General features: G+C 38.2%; 1 protein-coding gene across 1 annotated transcript in view; it reads left to right on the forward strand.

The window, feature by feature from the left end:
- Positions 1-412: 412 nt before the first annotated feature.
- Positions 413-22702, forward strand: part of NFATC3 (nuclear factor of activated T cells 3) — a 73243-nt gene continuing 50953 nt past the window's right edge. The window contains exons 1-2 of the mRNA XM_035893126.1: positions 413-464; positions 10730-11861. Of these exons, the coding sequence (XP_035749019.1) occupies positions 413-464; positions 10730-11861 (1184 nt within the window). The remainder of the gene's footprint in view (positions 465-10729; positions 11862-22702) is intronic.

Here is a 22702-nt window from a genome sequence, read left to right on the forward strand (position 1 = left end):
AAACAAATCCTGAGAGTTGGGATGTGCGCAGGGTACAAAAGCATTTGTGCTAATGCTCTTATCTTAGATATTTCTGAAAATTAGGAATAAGCTCGCTCTTTCTTTGAAGTAAAAAGTAGCCCTCTGCTTAAAACTCATTGGTCTTTTTTTCTTTGTGTTTTACAACTGCAAGCAGTTTATCATATCCCACCTGAAGAGTAGCCAAATAAGTAATGTTGCTGTGAATGAGTGAGAAATGAGAGTGGATTGGGCCTGGGTCAATAGTAAGCAGCAGTTTGGCTGTTCACAGCAATAATGTAAATACGGGTGTTGTTGCCTAAAGCTGCCCCTGTGGGCCAGGGAAGTACATGGAGCAGACTTGGCAGTAAGCCCAGCTGTAAAACAACATCCAAGTCCTTGCATTTGTCCAGGCATGCCATGTGGAGTTCGAATGACAGTGGAATTTAAGATGAGTGAAATGATCAGTAAGGCTAAGTAAAATTGCAAGGCAGGAGCAAGCTTATTAACAAGCCAACGTCCTCTTCTACCTTTAGTACACCCATCTGTGAGTATTGTTGTGAAATACTGGTGAAACAGAACATCAAAAGACATTCAGGGAAGATCAGTTTAAATCTGAAGAACTGCAGAACTAGTTGATAAGCAGGCTTTTGGGCTGTGTTGTGGCCTGCACATCTCATGAGTTAACTGGACAGCTGAACTTAATAATTTACGTGGCTCTTCTGATTAAATACCTCAGTGGCACTGAATGCTTATGGTTCCTTTTCAGACAAAGGATGGTAGGTGTGACAGAAGAGAAAATACTTCTGTCAGTTTTCTTTGGGAGGCCCAGTCCTCATTTTTATGTACCTGGGGGAAGGAGAGAAGAATCAACTTTCTGGAGATCTGACTACAAACCCATGATCTTTCAGCACTAAACATTTGTAGGTAGAAACATGAGCAGGTACTTACAGCTAATTTATTACTCCCAGAAATGTAGAATCATATTTATATTAGTATTTAGATTAATAGCAATTGCTTGTTTAAAAAATGGCTTCTCAGACTGCATTTTGGAGATTAGTCATCACTTCTGAAATGAGAAATATTTTTGATATAGCAAAATTGCTGGATGGAGTTGGATTTTTCTGTTTGTTTTTTAACAGGTTGGTGGAGAGGGTTATTTTCAAAATCTTGTAAATATTCCTCTTTGGACTTACTCTTAGGTCCTTTCAAACTGAGATATTACCATTTTCTTGTGTATGAGGTTATTCAAAATTGTGGGAAGCAAATAACTTTGAATTCACTGCTTAATGAGAGTCTTTGTGTTTTAGTGACTGCTAACTTTTGCTTTTTAGGAACAAATGCTGGGAGAAATGTTCTTTTAGTGCCAGATTTTATGTTTTTTTAAATGCTTCTGGTAAATAGAAAAAATGGGAAGACCACTTAGACATAAATTTAGTGATAAGCAGCATTTGTACTATGCTGGAGAGAGAATGGAATTGTGTGTTGGGACAGGGTACAAACTGTTACCTTCTAACTAAAGTTCTCTTACAGAGTAACCCTATGTATCTTCACACCCAAAGTGAAAGCATACTCTAGAAACAGAATGACGAGCAGATAAGACAGTCACAGTGCGTTTATTAACGGTTAGTGACAATGATTCACTGCTTTTGATGGCTGCATAATGGGCTGTAATAATGTCTACAGTGATTTGTAGCTACTTGTGTATCTTAGATGCTTTTTAGTAGTTGTTCCCTAATTCAAGAACACAAAGGAGATGAGGAGATGGAGTAACTGTATGATTACAGAAGGCTTTAACAGTGTCATTTGGGTTAACTGTACTCAAGTGACAAGGCCACAGGAGAATCTGTGGTTTAATCCAAAGAACCACGAAGAAAATCTGCCAGCATTTTGTATTTTGTATATCTTCTTTAAATTAGATCAGAGCCTCTGTATTTAATCAGTGTAATTTGTCAAATTTAGGCTTTTGAGAGAAAATGCTAATGTCTTTCAAATTGCCTAGCTTTTTGCGTTGGGGGCAGGAGGTTAGGCTGCTTGGGTACAGTATGTGGTGAAACCTCTCCTCCTGCTGGAATAAACGGAAGCTATTTAGGACTCTGAAGAAATGCAAAGTTTCAAGGCTTGCATGTGGCACAGTCATGAGACGTGCTAATATGGTCTTCCTCGTATTTGGGGGGATCATTCTGAAAGTTGCTGAAAAATGGCGTTTGTGCTAGCTTCAGCCTCCCCTTTCTCATTTGGCTGTTTGATTCCTGTTCCTGCCTGTTATGCTTACTGTGTCAATCTAAGCAAAGTAAATTCAAGGTGTTTCTGACTCTACATTCATGTGAGCAGCTGGGAAAGCAGGAAAGTTTCAGATTGTCATTTGGCTCATTTTAGTCCTTTGATGTACAGAGCCTTTGAGTTTTGTGCACCTGAAGTCTACATAAAAGCTCTATTATAAAATATATTGGTGAAAAGCTGTAATATTAATGATTTGAAATGCTGAGTTAACTATATGGTAGGATTGACTGCTGTGGAATTGTTTGCCCTCTGTCATATTGTAGGACAGCTGCAGAAGTAGGGTGTAATTTTGCTGAGGTGTGAAGAGTTCCCAAACTAGTTTGTTCAGATACTATCACTACCAGTTAGCAGCCTCTGTGTCATGTTCTGTTTGATAACAGAGGAAAAAAAAAAAGGGGCATGCCCCCATTTCAGCCTCCCCTCCTCTTACTGCGTAACTTCTCCCCACTCAAACTTCTTGCCTGGGCTTATTGCATTCCGTTTCCTCGAGTTTTCACAAAGACTTTAGCCTATGTCACCATACTCTCCTATAAACTAAAATACCCATTTTCTTGCACACTCCTGTCTTATTTTGTTTGCTAGGGCCCTACTTATGCATTCTGATCTTGGAAACTTGGGTTCTGCTCAGTGCTTGCTTCAGGACTGGGGCAGACTGTAAACCTGGAGGTGTCTCTGTATAGAGCAGCAGGTTGCTATCAGCAAGCTCATTGGTCTTAGAAGTTGATCGGTGGTAAAGGCATCTGTATAGGTAGTTGGGTGAGGATTTCAGTTTATAGGTATAGCATAAACCAGAACTTTGAATAACTGGAGAGCCTTTTATGCATTCTGTTAGTTTTGCCCCCACAAAGGAAGTGTTAGGTTGTGCTTGATAAATTGGCCTGCAACACCAAGAATCTAGACAAACCTTTGGCTGGCAACTACAGCACATAATTTCCTTATTCCCTGCAATCAGTATTTACCTAATGTCCTCACTTATCTCTGTGATCAGTCTTCCTGTGGGTCAGGCACAACATGCCAGTTTTAGAGTGTTTGGTCTTCTCTTGGTTCCCGTGTCTATACATACCAGATGCTCTGGGATTGCAGGGCTGCAGTCCTTTCACAGATTTGAACAACTGATTATACAGAATAATGTACTTCATCTTCAGGATAGCAGTGACAAATAGGCTGTTAATACTATGTGTTAGTAACTGCTGCACGGATGTATTGTGTCGTTTTAAGAATCTCCCCAAAGGCTGTAGTGTATTTCTTAGTATCTCTGAACTACTGGGTCATGTTAAGCTGACTTTCTGTCTTAACACTGAATGACAAATGAGGCTTCATCAAACTGAGAGCAACAGCTTCTGTTCTGTCTACAAGGGATTTACGTGGTAAAATACTGTGCCCTCTTGAATGACGTACCCACAAAGTAAAAAAGGAAGCAGAGAGGAGCCTGTAGAACTGATATTTTTTTTTTTCAAAGCAAAAAGTAAATATTTTTCTTTTTTAACCTGTTATGAGTATTAATTAATAATCCTTAAATACTGAACCACAAGCGCTATAAAGTTTTCATTTAAAGGCATGCTTCATAATCAACAAGAAGTACCAGGGAAGCTGAAGAAGGCACAGGTATAAACACTGCCTAGCACTTCCGGTTGCTATTTTCTGTTCTTGTAACTGAACTTAGAGTGACTAATTCTTGTTGAACCTTACAGTTACAACCTGAATTCTTTACCTGCTTTGTATATCACTTTTTATCAACGTATCTCAAAGCACTCTGTTATGAAAGATCATAATCTTATTTTTAAAACTTATTTTTCAAAAAAAAAAAGAACAACCTCAGCTGAGCTGAACTCCATTTGCTGCAAGAGAAGTACCTAATTTTCTGAAATGTACTTATGGCTTAAGCAGATGTATTTGATTTCATGTTTATTTAGTCCATTTTTCATACATGCCAAATAAAATTTAATGACTGTTAATTCCCTGTTTGGAACTTAATTCCGTTACTTCAGGGTGAAGCTGGATATACACTAAGATAGCCACTATAGTTTAAATGCATACCAGGCTATGGCCCAAGGGTTTAGTTGCATGTTACATTTTTATGTGATAGTGAGAACACCTGCAGTCCCTGTTGGTTGTTCATTTCTCCCCATGTCCTAAAGCTTGCTGTCCCGTCAGTTGTATATATACAGATGTTTACATTAGTGCACTGCAAATCTGATTGCCAAAATCATGTGGGTTAAAAATACCTCTCTTCTCATTTCCCCTCTTCCTTTGTGTGTGTATGGGAGGGTGGTTGCTGCTGAAAAAAACATGTACTTACACCCTGAGAGCCAGTATGTTCTTATTTTATTCAATGTCAGATGTAAACATGTGATATGCTGTATTATTCTCTTGCTTAAACTAGTGCAGCTTCATTATTCTTCTCCATTTCTATTGAGGATAATGAATTCTCATCCAGACTAGAATTTGGAAAAGACTCACTGATGAGCTCCCACTGTTGGGAAGGTTGTTTTTCTTGTACATTTCCAGTATTCTTGCATAACACAAGAAAATGACTGAAATTCTGATGGGCATGACAGAGCTGCCTGTAGAGTACATGATTGACAGAAGTAAAATTTATTTTTATCCTTTTTGAGTAATCTGATACGACCATGAAACAGAGCACAAAATCATTGAAGAGGGAGAACTGCTTCATAAAATGACAGTTGTAAATTGACCTTTTCTAAAAGCTTAAACTTGCACTACTGTTTTGTGTGTTGCTAAACTTGGTCTGTAAGGATCTGTCTTCCCCCTGCTCCAACTTACTACCTTAATTGTTTTCACAATTTATACTTTTTTTAGTACCATATTTGGTGGCTTACTAGTCAGTTATACTCTGTATAATGCATTGCTGTGTTTTTTAGGGGTTTTTTGGGGTTGTGTTTTTTAAGTTGATGTTTAAGCTTGTAGGAGGTGTCTCTGGAGAACTTACAGCTTGCAGGGGAAAACTGGAATTAAATATCCAGTTACAGAGCTTTAGTTGGTAGTGTACGAACAAGAACTTTGATCGATTGTCTTTTTAAGTGCACTAAAGGAAAACTATGACTATTGGGTATTTTGGGTTCTTCGTGAAGATGAAGACTCCTCTTTCATCCCAAGAAATATATGAAGTGCTGCAAATCAGTAGGATAATGGAATTTTAAAAAATAGAGCTGCATATGCTTTTTGTTCTTATTTACAGATATTTCTGTGGCATTCTTTATAATACCATCGTGTTCAGAAAGAGATAATGGTAACTGTCATTACAGAACTGAAAAACAGAAGAGGTTGTCATTCTTTTTAAAGTTTGGGAGTGGAGACAGATTATATGACTTGCCTAAGAACACACATGATGTCTGTGGCAATGCTCAAGTCTTTCCTCATGCTATTTAAAGGACTTGATTACTGATCCTGTTTTTGCAGCAGTATTTTTATAAGACCTAGGTCGTGTTGCACTTTCGTAGTACCTTATAACAACTCCTATTGTCTGAACCTGTTTGTTTATGGGCTTAAAAACCTACAATAATAAAGTGGTTTGGATAATTTTGGCACAGGGCTTGTGTTGAGACATTTGATAGTAATTGACCTTCCTTCTGTGGAGAAATCTGGCTCACTGCACAGCTGCACTTATGCATGTGCCAGGACATTGTTGAGGAGTGAACAACTGGTGGGCAAGCATTAGTAGTCCTGAATGTGCAGTCTGATATGGCAAATAGTGAGCAAAATGTACTTTAGGAGCAGTTGTTCTGGATATTACTTAATTATATTCTCCAGTTAGAAAGTTTATCTTGAAGTGTAGTTAGCAGCTTAGTAAAAGATGAGCCAGCATTGTTTTAATGCTGAACAGGAGCTTCTGTAAACTAATCTGTTTCCAGAGGGTAGCAAACGTACATTCAAAACAACAGACCTTCTGGTTCTCATTCATAAAGGATATAAGACAGACACCTGATGTAAGATTGCAATAGAAGACTGCAGCTTTATATAGCTTTTATGCACTATGCGAATATAGAGCATCTGCTAACTTTTGTGATCCCTCGATAATAAATCTGATCTCAGCAGGGTGGGGAAGAAAGCTTTACTAAATTTCTAAAGACTCGGTAGCTTCTCCATGGATAGTAGTGCTAGAAGTCTTAATAAGTTAAAGCTGAGTTTCTTTCAGTACTACCTATCTATTTGACATGGTTTTGTTCTTAGCAAACATTGACTTCTTGTTTTGTTTTCCTGTCTCCTTTGAAATGCTTACTGGAACAAATAAACTATTAATACTACTTCTAAAACTGAAGTTAAACTTATTGGCCCGTAATTCTTCAGTACTTTTTAACCTTTTATTTAGTCCAGTTTTCTTTACTCTGCATTGCTGTTAACTTTGTTAGCAATTTACTAAGTTGACCTTAGTAATGGCATTTAACCCACCTGCCTTTTCAGGGTCACAGCAGGCTTTTGATGCGAATAGCACTGCTTCTCTTGGTCTTTGTATTTTGCTGTGTCTGTCCTGTCTAGCATCTTGCCCCCATGTGCTTGTGGTAGTTTTTGTGCTCTACCTTAGTAATCTGACCTAGTTTCTGGGTTTTTTGAATGCTGCTTTCTTAGATTTTATGGTCCGTGAAGGCCTCATGACTTGACCAACCTCGCTTCTTTACAGTCTTCCCTCCCCCAGTAGGATTGTTTGGATGTAATAGCTCTCCTATTCAGTAACGAGATTTCCGTAACTCCATTTTTTGCCTTGGGCTTCTCCATAACTCTTTTTTTGCCTTGCACTTGCTTATTGTGAGTTTGTTTACCCTCTGCTTTCTTGAAGCCCCGTGTTGGATTTTTTTTTTTTTTTGGAACTATTCTCCCTCTTTCCCATCTTAAGGGTTGTCAGCTGGTTGTGTTTTTTTTTTTTTCTTTTCTTCTTTTTCCCACTTCTTTCACCCAAGTTGTATTTATCTTTGTATGTTTACTAGTTCCTCCAAATTGGTTAGAGGGCTCTTCCAGGTTGGAGTCTCTCTACAGTCTTTAATAGGTCAAAAATAATTATTGGTAAATAGTCTAGTAGAATTAATGACATGATTTGTAAAAGTCTTACTAGTTAGTGTTGTCCTTTGTTATTTTAACACATTGACTATAAGGGGGAGGGTTTGTGTGTACAAACTAAAGTAAATCTACCTGTTTATTGATGATGTCTGAAAATGGTTTGGGTGATTTGGACTTCAAAATATATTGTTTCCATAGCTTTAAGCATGCTTTGGGAATTTGGTGCTCATTAGGTGCATAGTTCTTACTCTAGCTTTCTAGCTTCCTGTTTTTTGAGTGTGTGCGTGTATGCTGCTGGGGAGGGGTAATAGGAGAGCACGGTGCCAAACTCATTAGAAGTTGTTTGTCGTGGAGAGGGACCGAAGAAGCCTGAGTCAGAAGAGTGCTCTCCTGCCTTCTCCATCTCTCCCCCAGTTCTTCCCAGCTGGTGTTGATAATTCTGTGCTAGTCTGATCTCTCCACCTCAGCTCCATGAAACTTAACTTTTGAATGTACATCTGCTTTTTGCAAATCCCAATGACATTGAAAGCGGACAAATTGTCTTAAATATTTTATGATTTCTTGATTATTGCTGCAAGAGAAATAAGGCTCTTTGCAATGGTGAGAGTTTTAGCACAAACAATGTGCTGCTACTGTTCCTAAAGCCATTAAGGATGTTAAATGGTTACACACAGGACTTGAAGACTTCTAACTGTTCTTTTCCTATAACATTTTTATTATTTCAAAATTTCTGTACCTATAAATGTTTTATTTCTAAGTTTTGTGTAATTGGATATATTGCTTTTATTAGGATTGCCTTTATCCTCCCTTGACCTATGCTTCTAATACTAATACTGAGTTAGGAAACAAGGACATCCATGATCTTGCATGTGAATATACCGATAGACGTGGAAAACCTGTAACTAACTACTGTCTGCGTTTCATGTTTTGTGATGGGAAACAGCAAAAAGAAAAACCCCCAATTAAAGTTTTTTTTAAAAAAAAAAAGTTTGTTATCCCAGTGGAAGGATAGGGAAATGCAGTTTTGACAGTGTCCAATATAGTGAGCTTGTGTTAATTATTTGTATGAGATACAAAATAGTCCTTCCTAAGTATCCTGATCCTTTTTGTCTATGCATATTTAGAAATTAACCTATACCGATTTTTTGTGCTCTTAAAACATAGTAGTGTTTAATTATATAATTATTTAATATGGATAATTGTTATATATGACTATAAGTAATATATATAAAATCATGCAATGCTTATAAAACTACTTAGTGCTAGTCTTAAATGCAATTTTGTGCCTCCTTTAATAGATAGGTTACTAATAGAGCTGCTCCCTGCCCATGAACCTTCAGCTATTTTTTTTTTTTTTAAAAACTCTGAGCAGCATAGTCCATTCCTTGGTAATGGTATGCTTTCTTGTCACTTGAAAATGCTTTCTTTTTGTCTCTGAGGAGGTGCTGTTTTGTTTTGTTTCTGTTTTAGTTAATTTTATTCTGATTACTATTAATGAAGCTGATAATAGAATTACTTCATTAACATACTTTTTCTGGTTTTTTGTTGTGTGGTTTTTGTTTTTTTTTTTTCATCATGGAAAAGACTAAAATACATGGCTTCCTGTCTGGCTATTTTGTCTTATTGTGAGCTAGACTAGATTTATTTTAAAACAAGTATTGGTGAATATTCTACTGATACTCAGGACAAAAACAATTTAAAAAAAAAAAAAAAAAAAAGAGCTAATACCCAGAGATGCAATTAATGTCATCCAGTCTGGATTTATGGAAAATAATTGTTATGGCCATCAGAACACATACAATTATTGTTATTAGGGGCAGTGGGCACAAACTGAAACATAAGAGGTTTCAGTTGAATATGAGGAAAAACTTCTTTACTTTGAGGGTGGCAGAGCACTGGAACAGGCTGCCCGGGGGGGTTGTGGAGTCTCCTTCTCTGGAGATATTCAAAGCCCGCCTGGACGATGTCCTGTGTAGCATGCTCTAGGTGAACCTGCATTAGCAGGGGGGTTGGACTAGATGATCTCTCGAGGTCCCTTCCAACCCTTGCCATTCTGGGATTCTGTGTAATTGTATGAACATGATGTCTCCTCGTCACATTTGACACAGGAGTATTTTAGTGTGCAGAAACATTTACGCTTTTGCATAATATTCTCCTACTACTGAAAAAAATACTTTTAAATAAGCCCCACACGCAAAGCACTAGAAACTGTATAATTTTAATGGTGATGTTAAATGTGAATGATGGGTCAAAAGCTGTCAAAGTAATTCAACATTAAAACAAATTACTCAAGTTGTAGAGACAATATTGTTAACAGATTTTGAGACTAGTTTCAATGTCTAGTGCAGATGGTCCAAGTACATTTAATTTTATCCGCTAGGAGATGATAGACTAGTGAACTACCTGAGGTCTCCTGCATGCATACTTTCTGTAATTATTGAGGGAAGGCTCTATTTTAGAAGGGGAAGGAAACAAGAGTAGAAGCATAGTGGTTACAAAATAAGACAAAAAAGCTGTGTTTTCTAATCTTGTTTCAGACAAATGTCTCGTACTGGCAGTTAATGCAATATTGAGAAGCAGGGCAAGAAAATGTGCTTCAGTTCTGTGAGACAAAGCTGCTGATCTCGTTAACTGGACTTGCACTCCCTCTCAATTGCTTGTTTTTCTTTGGACTATTTCCTGTGTTTTGGATAAGTTAGTGAGATCTGAGAATATTTTTTTTTGCCTTTTTTATGCTGAACAACTTGTGCTCAAACTTTGTGAGACTGCCATTGAAAAATGCTATTCTGTGGGATGGGCAGTTGAGAGTTTTCTAAGCAACCAAAAAAGATCTTTGGAATAAGATTCTTCATAGTATCTTTAATAATAATCTTTGTAAGGCCTCTTTTGATTGAATGTTTTTAGTTGTTTGTAATCTTCCTTGAAGTTCGAGTCACTGTAAGATGCTTTGTAGTTTTAAAGGAGGTAAATATTAGGTATATGATATTCCAGTATTGACTAGTGGGCTTGCAGAAAGTATCATAGTCCTATTCATGTCAAAAAGATTAAGTTTTAATGGATTATGAGAAAAATGTTTGATTACAAATGGAATGTCATCATGAAAGATATTTTGAATTGAGTGTTCTAGCTTAGATCCTTTCAAGATTTTAAACCCATTTTCTGTGTGTATTATTTTCAACCACTGAAGATGTGTATAAACTCTGGAATCTGGTTGAAAACAAGATTTATGACAGAAAACTGTGCTGTAGTCATACCTAGCTGTGAATATGGCTGCGGAAAATTTAAAATTAAGAAAAAGTTTTATTTTATGCAGCTAGTAAAATGGGAAATGTCTAGGATATTGAAAAAGGGTCATACCTGGAAAACAAAGGCTTTTGTTTGTGGCATTTTTCAAGTATTGCATTCTGACTCTGTTTCTCTTTAATTTTGTTTGCAGATCTTGAGTCAGATGACTGTGCGTCCATATATATCTTCAATGTAGACCAACCATCATCCTCTGTGAATCAGCCAATTTGTATTCCTCGCCATGGATTGCAGTCTCACTCCTCTCCTCTGTCACCACCTACAAGACTTCAGAGTCACAAGAACTATGAAGGAACTTGTGAGGTACCAGAATCCAAATATAGTCCACTAGGTGGACCCAAACCCTTTGAGTGCCCTAGTATTCAAATTACATCTATTTCGCCCAACTGTCATCAAGGGATTGAAGCCAATGAAGATGAATTGCACACAAATGGCACAGAAAATGAGTATATGGAAAGGCCTTCACGGGACCATCTCTATCTTCCTCTTGAGCCATCGTACAGGGAATCATCCCTTAGTCCAAGCCCTGCCAGCAGCATTTCGTCCAGAAGTTGGTTTTCAGATGCTTCCTCTTGCGAATCAATTTCCCATGTTTATGATGATGTAGACTCAGAGCTAAATGAAGCAGCTGCTCGATTTACCCTTGGCTCTCCTTTGGCATCTCCTGGTGGCTCTCCAAGAGGTCCCAGTGATGAATCTTGGCAGCAGCCTTATGGATTTGGGCATGCATTGTCACCTAGACAGTCTCCCTGTCATTCTCCTAGAACTAGTATTACAGACGAAAATTGGCTAAGCCCTAGACCAACATCAAGGCCCTCATCAAGACCTACATCCCCCTGTGGGAAACGACGACACTCCAGTGCTGAGATTTGCTATGCTGGTTCTCTTTCTCCTCACCATTCTCCAACTCCATCTCCTGGCCATTCTCCCAGAGGAAGCATAACAGAAGATACGTGGCTAAACACTTCCATCCATAATGTACAAGGCCTTAATTCTGGCCTTTCACCATTTCAATGTTGTACAGAGACTGATATCCCTCTAAAAACAAGAAAGACCTCCGAGGATCAGACTGCCACTTTATCTGGAAAAATAGATATCTGTACTGAAGAACAGGGTAACTTGTCGACATCCCTTGAAACTGCAGTAGATGACTGTTCTGGATCTCAACACGCCTTGAAAAAAGATTTGCCCGGAGACCAATTTCTTTCTGTTCCTTCGCACTTTACTTGGAACAAACCAAAGCCTGGTCATACTCCTATATTTCGGTAAGTGATTAGAAAGTCCTTCAGAAGGCTTCCCTCCTGTTTTTCCCCTCCTGTGTATCTTAAATAGACATATAGATGTGCTTACATTTCAGTGATGCATTGAGACTTCTTAAAGACTTCTTGTAGGCAGGTAGATGGTATAATTAGGAAAAAACAAGTTGAGATACCAAATACACATCTTTTTCTTCTTTTAAAATACAGTAGATGCATTGTAACTTAAGATTAGTTTTATTTAAATAAAGTTTGTATACATGCACGGAGCCCAGCTGAATTACCTGTCTGCAGATTTTGTGCATGCTTTGCAGTTCCATCTAATCTGAGTTGTTAACATTTTAATATAGCTAAAGAAACCTAACTTACATGATTTTATAAAATTGAGAATACAAAAGAGGTGGGAAGTTTATTTGCTTTTGGTTTTACTTGCTTCTTTGGGCTGATAGAATTCTAGAAGTAGAATGGAGAAAATACATTTGCATGCTATACTGAAAATCATCCAGAAAGAATTGATTTCTGGACTGCACTTCCAAGGGTATTTCTACCATTGTGGTGCTGAGTTAACTGGCTCTTTTCCATTTCTGGTCCTGTCATGTGCTATCAGGATGATTTGTGGAGGCTCAGAAGAGGGAACTAGTTCAGCTGGAGGGGAAAAAAAAATCTCCCTCCTTCCCACTCTGTTACTTTTTAGATGGAGCAGTTCTGTGGTCTTTCCAACCATATAGCTCATGGAATGACTTTGCCAGCACAGTGCTGTGGGTGGATTAGAAATGAATCTGCTGAATGGACAGATGCTGTCATTACTCAGCTCAAGTTATCCATTTGATTCCTGAATCATCATCTTGCTCTACTAGGCTTTAAAAATAAGGGGGTAGGTACTGGGAGGAAGGAGCCATGGACATTTTTCGTGTGGACATTTTGTAAGAAAGGTACATTAGATTAATTACCTGTTAAGCAGAATTATCCACATAAAATCCATATTATAGGTTTAAATGTCAGTGCTTCCATGCTAGTCTGTATTGATTTTAAAATAACTTTGCCTGTGGACAGAATGATACTATTTTAACCAATGCTTAAGATTTGTTCTTCAAGGATGTAGTGGATGAAGCAATTCCTCTTTCTTGGGGTTGGGGTGGGTGGGGAGAATGGGGTAGGAGTCTCTACTTATATGCTTTATTTTGAAAAAGGCAAAGCTTAAATCCTAAAAGTTAATGACAAAATGTAGTGTTCTCATTGCAAAGTCATCTTTGCAGAACATTTGTTTTCACACTCTGTATTTGTAATTTTAGGAAGAGTGGCTTAGAAAATATTCATGGCTATAACATTTTCCTCCCCCCTACCACCTCCTGTCCCAAAGTAAGTGAAACAAAATAAAGAAAAAAATATTTCTGACCAATCTTCAGAGAGGCCCTATAGGAGACTACTTTTTCCTGGCTCTCAGATTTTTAAATTCTTAGCATAAAACTAGAATTAACTGTTGCCCTGTAAGCCAAGCTTACTGAGGAGGTATTCTTTCTAGGGACCTCCCTCAAAAGCACAATTTGTTGAAAAGTGGGTTCTCGCTTTCTTGGCAACATGCTAGTTTTTAATCTAACTCCCCTTTCTAGTGCCTTTTTCCAAGTTCAGGTATCATTCTTGCATCATTTTAACGTCTTGATGTATTATTTCCTGATGACTTGTCAGATGAACAAGCCTGTTGAAAAAATGTTTTAGAATACCTTTTCTCATTCTCTGTTGGGTACATGAATATTCTCAGGGGTGTCCATCTGGTGGGATATAAAAGCACTCAGTCATCTTTTGAAGACTGCTATAGCTGACCCTTTCCACACCTGCGTTTTAGGCAGAGAACTAATGGAGAAAATTCAGCTTTAACTCTTACTATTGAGTGCCTAAGAAGGAAGTTACAAACACAAATGGGTGAAATATAAACCAATACTTTCAGGGTACAGTGGAACATCCTTAAAACAAATGGTAGATAAGTGAATCATAGCTATAAGAGCTTCCCGAAGGGGAACTTCTAATGAGTACTATCCAAATAGGCTTCAGTGTTCATCTGAGTTCTAACAATGAACTTTTCAATTTTACTGCTGAACATATTCCTGTGTGTTGATAGATCAGTGTCACACAGAAGGCTCATTTTTATTAGTATAAAACTTCTGTTAATTTTAAAATTAACTTTTGTATAAATTCTTTAGAAGTTGTTAATATCTAAATATATTTAAACAATGCTCATTCAGCCATTTTTTCATTTTTGCATAATTGTATAACCATATATTTTAATTTTGCTCTCAGAAAGGCATTGATTTTAGTGAGTAGAAGTGATTTTTTTCTTCTTTTATGTCCTTCCACATAACTGTTTATGAATGTGAAGTTTAACAGTAAAGACGAAAAGCTGCTAGCTGGAAAATTCTGTTTTACCAGATCTGAAACTACTGTGTTGACAGATATGTTAACTGTCTTGAAGTTGTTTGGTTTTTTTTAATTCTGTTGCAGTCTGCTCATCTGTTAATAAAAGGTGTTCAGTCTGTTACTAGAATCTTTTAAGTCTAACTAAAACAACGAAAACTATTTTTCCTTAACTATATATTTTGGAATTGTATTATATTTATGTAGGATACTCAGCAGTCCTAACTTGACATTTTTGTTAGTTCTCAGGCTCACATAGTTCATAAAAGTTGAGCACTACTGAAAGGTGAAAGCACGTGAACACAGGCATGTGGCAAGATGGGGTGTGGATCTATGGTTCCTTTGTGGGATGACCAAAATAGTTACAAAAACAGATATTCAGTTAAACCTGCTTCCTCTTGTAGCGGGGAGAACTCGGCAGAACTGAATAAAAATCAATTTTACTGCTTTCAATAAGTAATAAAAATATTTTTTAAATGTCAGGAGTTATTTAGAAGCTGGTACTGAAGAACTTGTATAAATACAAAATGGGTAAACATGCAGAAGACAATAAAGACTACACCTATTCACAAGTAAACTAAATAAAACTATTAAGCTGTATACATTTGCTGCCAAAAATGTTGCTGACTGTTGAATTAGTGGAAGTGGCTGCATTGGCAGCTGTATCCTCAGTGAAATGTTGAATTACTTAGCAGCTGTAGCCTGTTCCACAGGTGCTATAAGAGTATGCATCTTCAGTATGTTAAAACATAACATTCCATTATGTAATACTTTATAATATTGATGCTTGTAAAGTAGGGGACCTAAGTTTACTCTTATGTTTTATGAATAAAAATGAAATGCAAGAAGATCCACTGTTTCTTAAATAGTTTATGACAGTGACCAAAATTGAGCACCTCAGTTGTCATAAAGAGTTAGATATTAATTGCAATTTATATCTGTATTACATATTAGATATATAATATGTTAATTGCAATATAAATTAATATATGTATTACAATTAATATGCTTTTTAAATGTCTTGATTGTGTTGTCAAGTAGTGCATGAAGTAAACTAGAGTACTGATTCCAAGCAAATGAAGTGACTGACAAGTGTGCACACTCACCTGCAATAAACTGACCCCTGGAAGAAGTGGGGATAACTTGCCTCACATGTGACATGGTGTGAAATGTGCGGATAGCACCTTCTTCTCCAATTGCTATCTAAAGTTTTGTAAATCTGTAATTTAGTTTATCTATAAAGTCCTGACTGTTTTCCTCCTTTCTTCTATGTTCAGTAAGTGTGCCACATTTATAAAAATTTAAAAATGTGTAACATGCTTTTGATCATTTTAGCCATATTTCAGATGCCATCCAAACAACTTTGTTAGATGACCGTTTGTTATTTGGTCTAAGAAACCCATAATCTGCCAGTGTGTAGCATATTAAAAATGCATGTGTATTATGTGCCCTGAGTCACATTTCTGCTTCCTTGTCAAGATAAGTCTAGACAAGTGACAATGGACAGAACCAGTGCAAAAATCCCTTTCAAACAGGTAAAAAGGAACTATGTAGTGTCTTCTGTATCTAGGAATAGTGAAGGTATCTGTCAATGATGCCATTAACCAAGTGACTTGGCAGATGAGCGCTCTTCCGATGGCAGATTAAATTGGTCATTTTGCAGAATATTCAGCAATGAAGTTATTTCATAATTTTATTATATTGTTGCTCCTGTTACTGTTATTTAAGATAACTCTTTCTTCTACAGCCTAGCTTCTTCCCAGGATAGAATCAGAATCATTTGGTTGGAAAAGACCTTTAAAATCATTGAGCCCAACTGTACCTGTCCACTACTAAGCCGTGTCTCTAAGCACCTTGTCTACCTGTCTTTTAAATACCTCCAGGGATGGGGGACTTGACCATTTCCCTGGGTAGCCCATTCCAGTGCCTGATAATCCTTTTGGTGAAGAGATTTTTCCTAATACCCAATCAAAATCGTCCCTAGTGCAACTTGAGGCCATTTCCTCTTGTCCTATCACTTCCTACCTTCAAGCAGAGCAACGCTTCCACCCAGCTTAGTGTCATCTGCAAACTTGCTGAGGGTGCACTCAATCCCCTTGTCCAGGTTGTTGATAAAGATGTTCAACCAACCAACCAACCAAACTTAGAAAGTCTCTTTAACAATACTTTTTTTTTTTAAACTTTGATCAATGGGAATAAAAAGAGTATAGGGATGACCAGAAACCTCTGCTGAGCAATCAGTATGATACAATATAATACTTTTGGTGAGGACTTGTCACTAAAAATACAATTCATAAGACAATAAGCAATATGTGTATTAGCAACCGTCACAGACATGACCAGCACTGATGTAGGTAACATGGAGCATTTTGTTAGAAGAGTGGTCAGTGATGATGCAATTGAAAATGGTGGGGTTTCTGTTATTTTTGCTTTTAGGTTTGTTGGTTTGTTTTCTTTTGCTTTAAACTTATGACTTAGCATGAAGGGCTAGTGGAACAGTAAGTTTTAGGTTCTGTAAAATAGATCTTGAGAATCTGATTTCTATCTCAAGCAAATAGGCACTTTGTAGGGTCATAAACTTAAAGAGTAATTTTTACTTTCTTTAACCCCTGAAGTATTTGATGGGAACAAATTGTGGATTTGTGGCTGGTAGATAACCAGGCAATACTCATTACTGGGCAAAAATCTTGAATTAAAACCTGGTTTCTTTTACTGGGGGGGTTGATCCTGGTTGGAAGGCAGGTGCCAACCAGATGCTCTATCTCTCCCCTCCTCAGCTGGACAGGGGAGAGAAAATACAATGAGAGGCTTATGGGTCAAGATAAGGGCAGGGAGAGATCACTCGCCAATTACCATCATGGGCAAAACAGACTTGACTTGGGGAAATTAGTTTAATTTATTACCAATCAAATCAGAGTAGGGTAATGAGAAATAAAAACAAATCTTAAAACACTTTCCCCCCCACCCCTCTCTTCCTCCCAGGCTTGACTGTACTCCTCATTCCTCTACCTCCTCCCCTGCAGCAGGGAATGGGGGTTGGGGTCAGTTCATCACACACTGTCTCTGCTGCTCCTTCCTCCTCAGGGGGAAGACTCCTCACACTCTTCCCCTACTCCATCATGGAGTCCCTCCCATGGCAGACAGTCCTCCACAAACTTCTCCAATATGAGTCTTCCCTATGGGCTGCAGTTCTTCATAAACTGCTCCAGTGTTGGTCCCCCACAGGGTCACAAGCCTGGTCAGCAAACCTGCTCAGTGTGGGCTCCTCTGTCCCCAGGGCCACAGCTTCTGCCAGGAGCGTGCTCCAGTGTGGGCTTCCCATTGGGTCACAGCCTCTTTTGGGTATCCACCTACTCCAGTGTGGGGTCCTCCCCAGGCTGCTTGTGGAGATCTGCTCCACCATGGACCTCCATGGGCTGCAAGGGGACAGCCTGCCTCACCATGGTCTTCATCACGGGCTGCAGAGGAATCTCTGCTCCAGTACCTGGAGCACCTCCTCCCCTTCCTTCTCCAGTGACCTTGGTTTCTGCAGAGCTGTTCCTCTCACAGATTCTCACTCCTCTGTCTGGCTGCAGTTGCTGTTGTGCTGGTTTTTTTCCCCGTCTTAAATATGTTATTCAGAGGCGCTACCACTGTCGCTGATGGGCTTGGCCTTGGCCAGCAGTGAGTCTGCCTTGGAGCTAGCTGGCACTGGCTCTATCGGACATGGGGGAAGCTTCTGGCAGCTTGTTACAGAAGCTACCCCTGTAGCCGCCCCACTACCAAAATCTTGCCACATGAACCCAGTATACTGTGTCTTTCCTCATGGATTTCTGAGAGACTTACACGTTGGCTTAAAAACTACTGTAGAAACTGATGTTTGTCTTCAGAATGCTGTGTCACAAACTTAATCTAGAGCACTGAGAAGTAATGGGATATCAAGTAGTTTCTTTGTTCCAGTGGTGATGAAAAAACAGGTTTTGGTAGATGTATTTACAGTTCAGGAATCTTTTTAGCGATGGATGTTTTATGGCAACTTGAGAGTATTTTACCTGCAATTACCTGGCAGTTACTGCTGGAAACTAAGATAGCTGACAATGTTGCTTACTCTTTCGGAAAAAAATAGTTTAAATATAATGGTAGATGGCCAAATACTTGGAAAAGTTGCTTCTCTTGCCTGGATCCTTCTCTTGGAAGCCTGGGGAGTAGAAAGTAGCAGAATTATGTTCTATTTTTACGATAACTATTGGGACTTTGGTCTTAATTTTAAGAAGAATAAATCTTCCAGTGTGAGAGGACCATAGGCAAACTTATTCTGCTAAGTAGTTATCATCTTATTTTGATAAATAGAAATAACATCAGCTATGCTACGTTAGCAAAACTTTAAAGTAAAAATATTTGCAAATCGCTGACTTGGAAGATAAGGACACACTTAAGTGAGACAAGAAAGAGATCTTTGAACCTCTTCAATTTTTAATAAGCTAGGCTATTGCTGTAATGTTTACACACCGTTAATGAATCCAGAAAAATTCTGGTAGTATTTAATATGGGACCTTCATGCTGTACATGCAGTTCAGCTCTCTACTTTGTTCTGAAATGATAAAGTATAGATTTTACTTGGCAGTATACCGTATCAGTACTCTGAAAGCATAGTTAACTGTGGGTCTGCTAGTAGTAGAATAGGGATATTTTGAATGTAAACAGTATTTTAAAAGTCTGTTGATAAGCCACTGTGGCAACTGGAATGGCCCCAAAATTCTTAACTCCAAAATTACTTCACCAGGGAAAATGTTGCTTTGTTCTAGGTAGTGAAGAGCAACCACAGCAGTATTTTGGCTCTACAAGCTTTCTGGAAGAGGACAGTAGTATTGGATCGTAGTTATGATTTGAGATTCTCAGGGGTTTGCTGTGTTGCAACATTGACTCATCACAAGATACGCTGTTGGTTAATCTCTGTAAAAAAACTTGGGATGAGGAAAAGATGTGGAATATCCATTGTACTGTATCCATTGAGCTTTTTCCCACAATGACAGATTCTGATGTGTTGGGAGGAGCTGCAAGTGGAAAATGTTATTTGTGCTGCAACTAAGAAATAATAAAATCACTCTAGGAGATCTGTGAATCTCAACCAGTGAAGGAAATAAGAACTTTCACAAGCATCTTGAGATCCAGGTAGATATCTTGAAAAGGTTATTGCTAGAATTAGTGACTACAAAGAGGCAGGAACATGTTCATACAGAGTGGCTAAAATGAGTTCTTCTATCAGTTCCACCTGTGTTCAAAAACTTTGTAAGCAAGGAGTTCAAGAGAGCATTAGACTAAAACTGAGCTAATTGCACATGCGCTTCAGCTGGGTTACCAGCGTTGGCAGTTTGTCTGCACAAAGCCCCAGCTGAATTCCAGTGAATTACCCAGGAAGAGCGCTACAAATGGAAGGTAACTGGTTTAAATTTTTAACTGGATTATTTTTAGTGGCTCTCATAAGCTTTGTTCTTCCTTTTGTCCCACATGTACTGCTGTGGCGCCACAGTCAAATGCAAAGAGGCAAGGCAATCTTGTTTTGTGGGGTTTGTTTCTTCCTGTTCAAGAGAGGCATAGTCAGCCTGTGAGCTGGGCCCTGTCTTCTACAGCTCTGAATACTGAAGTCAATATGGACACATTTGGCTGTCCTTATGCTGAACATTAGGTATTTCCTTATCAATTTGTGCAGCCTGAATCAGTTCTGGTTTAGAGGTAATGGTTGCAGATGAAGAAGTTATCTGTTAAATTACTTCAGTGATAATTTTAAACGCAGTGGCTTCTGCTGAGGATACTACTGAAGGGTGCCTTCTTTACTTCTGAGTTTCCTTTAATAGCTGCTGTTCTCTGAAGCCTTTAATCTTGATGTGATAGGAGTATGAGCTTTTGGAGGCTTGCATTAATCAGATTATAAAACTCTCTTGGTATTACTGGAAGAACATTTGTAGGTTTACAGGTTGGTGCTGTTTCAACAACATGCTGAGATTTGATTTAATGAAAGTTTTAGAATGACTGTCACTCATTATTTCTGTTCCCTGATACGTGATTTGGTGCTTTACTAGTAGGTTACTGCATCATTAAGAAGGTTTTTTTCTCATTTAAAGAAAATAAAAAATTAGAGTAACTTCTATGAAAGACTAGGTCACAAGCTATTGTAACAGTAATTCGGCGATGAAGCAGGTAGAGTTTTGTATGAAACGTGTAGAAGTGTCTACAAATGTGTTCCTCCTCCATCAAGTCTGAAAAGTGAGGGTTTTAAATAGCAAAGGTTCTTATTTCTTTTAATCTTTTGATCTAAAATGACTTGGAAAAAACCCACAATCAGCAGCTGATCTGGATTCTGGGTTCTAAATGCAAAGTTAGGTGGCTTTATCAGTAATGCAAATGCTATCGTGTAAGCGAGGGGAGACAGAAATCTTTTTGTAACACCAAGTTTTTGCTCATTTCTGAAGCAGCTGAGCTTCTTACTCTTAAACAAGTTCCAGATATTTTGAGTAATGCAGCACTAAATTTTGAACTTATGTAAGTTCCGAACTATCAGAGATTATTGGAACTCAATGCATGGCTAACAACTGATAAACAACATAACTGTGGTGAGTTAATAGTCTAGCAGTTTTACTGCTGATCCTCACCTAATAGTGTAGACTGAACAACATTTTCTTGAGAACAGATCCTTAAATGCAGTAAAGGTAGCAGCTTCAAAGCAGCAGTCAGCAACATCTGGTGCAAAAATAGCATTGCTTCATAATGGAAGTGTTCATAATATACGCAAACTTATTACCTCTTGCCACCCAAAACCTGACATGATACTTCTGTTTCGATATTCATTTCTACATAGTGTAAAAAAACCCCAAGAGTTTGTAGACTGTATTCTGATATTCTTTAAATTTATTTAATGTGCAAGCTTGTGGGTTCATGTGACTTTCAGAAGGCGATGGTGCTGGCTAGGAAGTTCCTGCTCTGCCTGTCTCTCACTAGTTCTGTTTGAAGAAGCTGTATAGACAACTGGGGGTCTGGTAGGATTCAAAAATTTACCTTTCAAAATGAAATAAAGTTTAACATATATCTCTACAGCATTTTTCTTGAAATAAGTGAAAAGGTGATGTAGAAGCAGAAACACGTTAAACTGATATCTTCGCAGGGCAGAAAGATGCATGACAGTGTGCCTTAAAACTTTTTAAGATTCCACTGCTGCTGAGAAGTTGAGGGTGCTGGACACAGCAAAAAAATATTCAGAGAGAAACAACAGTTTGGGTATCCAACATCAAATTCCAAAGGGAAACAGCTGTAACTCTCTAGCCTGCTACATCTAGAAAACATCAGTTTGATGCAGCCCAGCCTCAAAAGCTATGTAATTTATTTGGAAAACTGTATTTTGAAAGCTTTCCAATTTTTTGATGTTTTAGGCATCTGCACATGCGTTGTGTGCTTGCTTGCTTTCTCATGCTGATATTTTCTATTTGTTTTCAGAGAATGACAAAATCTTAAGACTTGGTTATTTTCCTGTCTCTGTGTTTGTTCTAGTATCCCAAATATTTTTTCAGGAGATAATGGGAGTCTGATACAGCTTGTGCCACATTTTTATTAGTTAATTGCAGAAGGAGTAAACCTCTCTGAGAGGCTGTATGGAGAGTGGTCACAAGCAACAAATACTTTTTTCTTGACTGAGTTTATTGTTAACTTTCAGTAATACCTCCCAGTAGTTGGTATATAGTCAGGGGGTGGGGTGGGGGGGTGTAATACCAAGTTGTCTTAGGGACTGTGTCTGTTCACTGTGTATATCAACTATTTTGACATAGAAAATTTGGTTATATAGGGAGAAAAAGGTTTCCAGAAATACTAAAGAAAAATTTCTCACGTGCTACATTTCTTTTTAAACTCTTTTTAGTATCTTCTAATCCTGACGTTTTCTTTCCTTTTTCAGACCGAAGACTTGAGTCCTCTTCTCCTTCAGTAGCTATAAAAGTGAATGGCAAGGTCTAGTTGATAGCCAATAGTAGCATTTAGGCAGTACGTCTTGGCCTGTGGTAAGTAGCTGGAAGGATTGGGCTTATACTGCATTCCTGTCAATTTTCCTCTTCTACTGCTGACATCACCAGTCCTCTCCTACCCAGTAAATGCTATTGCTGTGGAAGGACCAGTCATCAGACCTCCTTACTGGGGGACAAGGAGTCTTTGCTGTACACCGAATGCTTGTGGCGATGATTTATCGCTCACATTTCTTCCTTTCAGTAAGAAGAAAAGGAAATGCTCTTGTTCCTCCCATTGCTCTCAGAAAGGTGCTTCGGGAGATAAGGCTTATATTAGAATGTGAGCTCTCTCCTGAAGTGCTCGGTAGATGTACTCCATGAAGCAGCAGGTCAACAGGCTCGTAGGTTGTTCTTCTGTAGGAGGAGGCCAGCAAGTGGTGCCGTTTCTTCTCCCTCGTTCCCATGCTTAGTGAC

This window comes from Egretta garzetta, unplaced genomic scaffold, assembly GCF_000687185.1.
Source record: "Egretta garzetta isolate BGI_Z169 unplaced genomic scaffold, ASM68718v1 scaffold314, whole genome shotgun sequence".
Lineage (NCBI taxonomy): Eukaryota > Metazoa > Chordata > Aves > Pelecaniformes > Ardeidae > Egretta > Egretta garzetta.